Source organism: Nerophis lumbriciformis, linkage group LG12, assembly GCF_033978685.3.
Source record: "Nerophis lumbriciformis linkage group LG12, RoL_Nlum_v2.1, whole genome shotgun sequence".
NCBI lineage: Eukaryota > Metazoa > Chordata > Actinopteri > Syngnathiformes > Syngnathidae > Nerophis > Nerophis lumbriciformis.
This window is the reverse complement of record NC_084559.2, coordinates 31,423,515-31,429,514: the sequence shown is the minus strand read 5'-3', so window position 1 is coordinate 31,429,514 and position 6,000 is coordinate 31,423,515. Positions and strand designations below refer to the sequence as shown.

Genomic DNA, 6,000 nt, shown 5'->3' with positions numbered 1-6,000 from the left:
GAATCCGAGGTTCGACTATCATTTTGATTGGACGTGTCTTTGTGAAAATGCTTAAACGAAAATTTAAAAGTATGTGGGAGTTCGGGTGTTGGTGGAGGGAGCAGTGATAAAGTCATCTAAATAGTTTGTTTTTAAAAAAGGGGGCAGATAAATATAAGTATAAATATAAATATCCATCTGCTCCTTTCTGATCATGGAAATGTATAAGAAACAAAAAACAATGAAAGTGGGAACTTTCATTGTTTTTTACATGGCTTGTAAAAATGAATTTTCATGAAAGGAATAAAAAGAAAGGATGATGAACAGTGTTGGTCTAAAAACATGTCTTTTTAAAATGTTACTTTTAAAATGTCATACACAAAAAATCCCAGAACCTAATCACTCTAATACAGTCCTTCTCAAATAGTGTGAGCCCAGGGAACATGCGTTATCAGAAGAATGCAGACAAATATGCTTTTAACACTAAACCCATCATATCTGATTTGATGTAGTTCACACATTCTGCCAGCAAGGGGCGCTAATGTTGTTATCTTTGACTTAGTGAGCATTGTCCTGTTTTGCAGGTGCCGCTGTAGAGCACTTCCGCTTTCAGACACAGGAATTCGTAGCCAGCATGACGTCACTTATCCTGCCAGCGGCGAGTGTGTAGCTTTCCCCCCCTCCTGTCCAGGAGGAATATTTAGCAGCTCACTTCTCAGGACCAGTCGTTCGGTTTCTGGGTTGTTGTTCGCGGACCTCAATCCCACACGGACGCAGAGTTCCCGTAGTATGCGACGTTTGTGAACGGTTATTGCCGACGCTCGCCTGTTAAATGGAAGACACAGAAGGTGAGGAATTTGCCCAGAGAGGATATATTGTCTTTGTGGTAACAACGATGTGTTTCGTGTTTAGCTGTGATTTTTGAACAGACGTGATGTGTTTGTTTGCAGGTACAAATGAGTGTTACTGCGCGGGATGCGGAGCGATAGTCCAGGAGCAGTTCCACATGAAGGTCCTGCAGGACACCTGGCACAGCGCCTGCTTCCAGTAAGTCTCATCATGCACGATTTCTAACAATCACTCGCCTTGCAATTCCGAGCTTTGTTGAGTGTGGTCCGGTCCCCAATGTTTTCTTTTGTTTAGCACCGCTAGACACAATGCATGGTTGGTCAACATGCAGCCTTTCACTGTTTTGGCTTCCACTAGAACGGCCTTGTGGCTCATCCCAGAAGCGTCTGTGTTGTAGACTAAACACGAGTGGGCTTGGATATGTCGTCAAGGCATGAGCTGATGCTGTGATTCTGCTGTTAATGCACAACGCTCAGTGGAGGATAACATTCTGTACTTGCGCAGCTGAAGAAGACTTCACTCAGGTTCTGGTCGACTGTTGATCAATGATTGACGTTGTGAAGCTGTGGTTAGTTTAGGTCAGTGTGCCGTGGGAGATTGTCTAATGTCACCTATTTGGGTTAAAAATATTTTTTGCAAACCAGTAAGTATAGTCTGCAAATGATGTGTCGGTGCTGTCTCAAGCTCGGCAGAGTAACCGTGTAATACTCTTCCATAACAGTAGGTGGCAGCCGGTAGCTAATTGTTTGTAGATGTCGGAAACAAACAGGCAGCGTGCAGGTAAAAAGGTGTCTAATGCTTAAACCAAAAATAAACAAAAGGCAAGTGCCCCTAAGAGAAGGCATGGAAGCTTAGGGAAGGCTATGCAGAACGAAACTAAAACTAAACTGGCTACAAAGTAAACAAAAACAGAATGCTGGACCACAGCAAAGACTTACTGTGGAGCAAAGACGGCGTCCACAAAGTACATCCGAACATGACATGACAATCAACAATGTCCCCACAAAAGGATAAAAACAACTGAAATAGCCTTGATTGCTAAAACAAAGCAGGTGCGGGGAATATCGCTCAAAGGAAGACATGAAACTGCTACAGGAAAATACCAAAAAAAGAGAAAAAGCCACTAAAATAGGAGTGCAAGACAAGAACTAATACACTACACACAGGAAAATAGCAAAAAACTCAAAGTAAGTCACGGCGTGATGTGACAGGTCGTGACAGTACACCTACTTTGAGACAAGAGCTATAGCGATGCACGGTTGGTTATAGTTTAAAGTCATATCCAACAATTGCGACAACGACTTTTTACTGTCAACTGAGTTGCGTTTTTTTTAATGATTTCTGCTGGTGGTGTGCCTCCTTATTTTTTCAACGCAAAAAATGTGCCTTGGCTCAAAAAAAGTTGAAAAACACTGGTTTAGGTCATTGCTGCATGAAGAGATACAGCATATTTACAAGTCAGTGACTCGTGTGCATAGGGCTGGGCAATATATCGAATATACACGATATATCGCGGGTTTGTCTCTGTGCGATGTAGAAAATGACTATATCGTGACTATTCGAGTACATGTTCTCACGCAGTTGATTTTACCTGCGGGCATTACACTACAGGCTTTTCTCACTCGTTCTTGTCTCTCCTTCTCACAGAGTGATAAAACAAGCGCACCTTCTTACATACGTCACATATATGCGCGTGCAACGTCATACGCCCTCGCCGAGCAGAGAGGTAGCAGACAGGTAGCGGCATGGGTAACGTTAGTTGTGGCAGGTGGTGCAAGCGGAGCGGTGCGAGTGGTAATACGAGAGAGAGAAGGTGCGAATCTGGTAACAAATGGAGGAAGAACGGGGTCCATCATCTGGTGGTGGTTTGGCTTCAAGCGGAAAGATGTTGAACAGACAACCGTAATATGTAAAGTATGCTGCAAAAGCGTTGCTACAAAAAGTAGCAGCACTACTAATTTGTAGCATCATTTGAAAAGTCACCCACTAGAGAATAAGGAGTGCTTGAAACTCTGCATGTCAACATCTCCGGCCGGTGCCACACCCACAAAAGGCGTCTTCCATTTCCAGATCAACACCGTATGAAAAAAATAATCAAAAACAGGCGATATCCGCAGTAACCTACTACATAGCGAAGGACATACACTATTTGATTTCCTATTATGCAGCTGATTTTTATTTGACCGTTTTTGAAATATCTTGTGTGACATCATGCACAAAAGCGCACTTCATTTGTTTTAAAATATTGCCATTGCGTTCTGTACAATAAGTGCACTTTAATTTATATGTCATCTTAGTGACATCATGCACAAAAGTGCACTCATAGCTTGTTTTAAAATGTCTCTGACAATCTTGCACTTGAAATTGTTGAAATGACATGAATGTTTGTGACACTGCTTAATAAATACAGTTTTGGTAAATAGACTTAGTTGTGATTTCCCTCTCTGCATGAAAGTTTAAAATTAGCATATATTAATGCGGTGTGAACAAGAATGTTTTAATGAAGACAAATATAATCATCATACTGGTGTGATTATATGCATCAAGTGTTAATTCAAGGCTAAGGCAAAATATTGAGATATATATCGTGTATCGTGACATGGCCTAAAAATATCGAAATATTAATAAAAGGCCATATGTATATACTGTACATTCGAGCAGAAAATATTTCCCACTGATCAGATCGTCAGAAAAGGATGAATCTTGCTGGACAAATGGTTAAGAGAGGGATTAATTACCAACAATTAGAGATGGGAATCTTTGACCAGCTCATGAATCGATTCGTGGGTTGATGATTCCATTCAGGATCAATTCTCAATTCTACATGATTATCGCAATATATTTTCTGGTGTATAAAATATTATAAAACCTTTTTCAGAACAAGTTACAGCCTATGTGTCAAAGTCATTGGCGGAAAAAGGAAAACCAAAAATTAATAAAAGCAACAGTATCAATAACAGTAATAGTTGTTAAATGTTTTTAATCCAACAATTTACTCTTAAAAAAATATGAATGGCTGTAGAATTAGATTGCAATCTGGGTGTAAATAGATTTTTTTGGAGCACCCCTAAAACGTAGGGAAGTTGAATCCTTTCCAGAGTCATCATAAAACCTATATTAACTGCAAGACAACATTTTAGGAACATTTTAAACTCATATTAGAAGGCGTCTAATGCAATATTAGAGAGCTAGGCGATAAAACAATATCTATATAGTTTGTGAAATAACTTTTCTTTGATAGTAATAAGCGACTATTTCAATTAGTTAGTATTAATTAGACTTAGAGATTTAGACTTAGACTTAGACTTCCTTTTATTGTCATTCAAATTTGAACTTTACAGATAAGAACGAAATTTCGTTGCATTAGCTCATGGTAGTGCAGGATAAAAGAGCAAAAAGGTTCAGATATAAATAAATAGATTACTGTACAGATACATTTATTGCACTTTTGCATATGCATCCACGTTTATGGATGTATGTTATATTGTCTTTATATTACAGCGAGTTAATCCATTTTGGGGGGGAATTGAGGGGATTATTTTGATGCGTTCAAGAGTCTTATGGCCTGAGGGAAGAAGCTGTTACAGAACCTGGAGGTTCTGCTACGGAGGCTGCGGAACCTCTTTCAAGAGTCCAGCAGTGAAAACAGTCCTTGGTGGGGGTGTGAGGAGTCTCTGCAGATTTTCTGAGCCCTGGTCAGGCAGCGGCTTTTTGCGATCTCCTGCATAGGAGGAAGAGGTGTCCTGATGATCTTTTCCGCTGTCCTCACCACTCTCTGCAGAGACTTCCAGACTGAGGCACTGCAGGCTCCAGTCCAGACAGAGATGCAGTTGGTCAGTAAGCTCTCTATAGTGCCTCTGTAGAATGTGGTGAGAATGGGGGGAGGGAGCTGTGCTCTTTTCATCCGACGCAAAAAGGGCATGCGCTGCTGAGCTCTTTTTACAAGAGCTCCGGTGTGTAGGGACCAGGTCATATTGTCAGTTATCTGCACCCCCACGAACATGGTGCTGCTTACCATCTCCACCGCTGTGCCGTTGATGAAGAGTTAATTGATCCATGTTCTAAAAGACGTAAGGCTAGCCTGCTAAAGACGACTGCAGCAACATCAACACTCAGCTCTATGCAGCACAAATATGTAACCAAAATGAAATATATTGTGTTATACAGTAAGATACTGTACATGGAACCTGTTATCTGAAAGTTCTTAAGTAGATCTTTAATGTTCAATCCCTGGGAAAAAATACACATTTCCATCAAAAATTACCTTTTTTATGTCATTACATCTCACTTACTAGCAATGTAACATTTAAACATGACAAAAATAATGATCTCATTTATACCATGATACATATCATTATCAACTGATGTATTAAATGATAAAATGTGAAATGATAATTTTCCTTATTGCCCAGCTCTAAATACCAGTAAAACTCTCCCAACAACTTCAGTGATGATGCATCACGTATCTACCATTCCAACTGTCACACAAGTGTAAAAACATGAACTCTATAAACCTATTTGCCTTTGATAACAAGTCCCAATACACAATGCATCTATCCAGATAGTGGTTTGTTAGAATATACGTTGTAAACTTCTTGTTCAACATCCAATCTTTGGAATAGCCATTGAGATGTGTTTTCGATGTAAGTTTGCTTGCATCTCCTCCTACTCATTGCACATTATTTTAATCTTGCTTGTTGAAGATCAGTGTTTCCCACAGAACGTCAATCTACAGCATTTGTGGCGGCAATGTGGTCTTGGGTGTGACCAGGGGCTGTATCAAGATGGCGCCATCATATAATTGGCATGATTAACGATGACGCAAGCATTTTTTTTAAAAGGCTAAAAAACGTAATTTATATCTTTAAAAACAAATGTGTGTTATTATTAATATCAACATATATTATACCTGTTTAGCTGTATTTTCATTTATTTCTACAATGTAACACAGGCCGCACTTTGTACACCCCTGGTTTATTTACATATATTATTCTGCCCTCCCTGAATGTTGGAGTTTAGTTTGGCAGATATGTAGACAGTCATTCAAATTAGAGATGAAAACATTTTCAACTTGAGGTTGTTTATTGATAGTCCCCACAATGAAGTTACTGTAAAACTAAGCACACAAGGGAAAAGTATATTAGTATGCATGATCATGGAGTGCACATACAT

General features: G+C 39.6%; 1 protein-coding gene across 1 annotated transcript in view; it reads left to right on the top strand.

Moving 5' to 3' along the window:
- The first annotated feature begins 575 nt into the window (after positions 1 to 575).
- limk2 (LIM domain kinase 2) overlaps positions 576 to 6,000 on the top strand; it is a 49,143-nt gene continuing 43,718 nt past the window's right edge. Inside the window, exons 1-2 of the mRNA XM_061986358.1 lie at positions 576 to 827; positions 930 to 1,026. Coding sequence (XP_061842342.1) covers positions 812 to 827; positions 930 to 1,026 — 113 coding nt within the window. The 5' untranslated portion in view covers positions 576 to 811. The remainder of the gene's footprint in view (positions 828 to 929; positions 1,027 to 6,000) is intronic.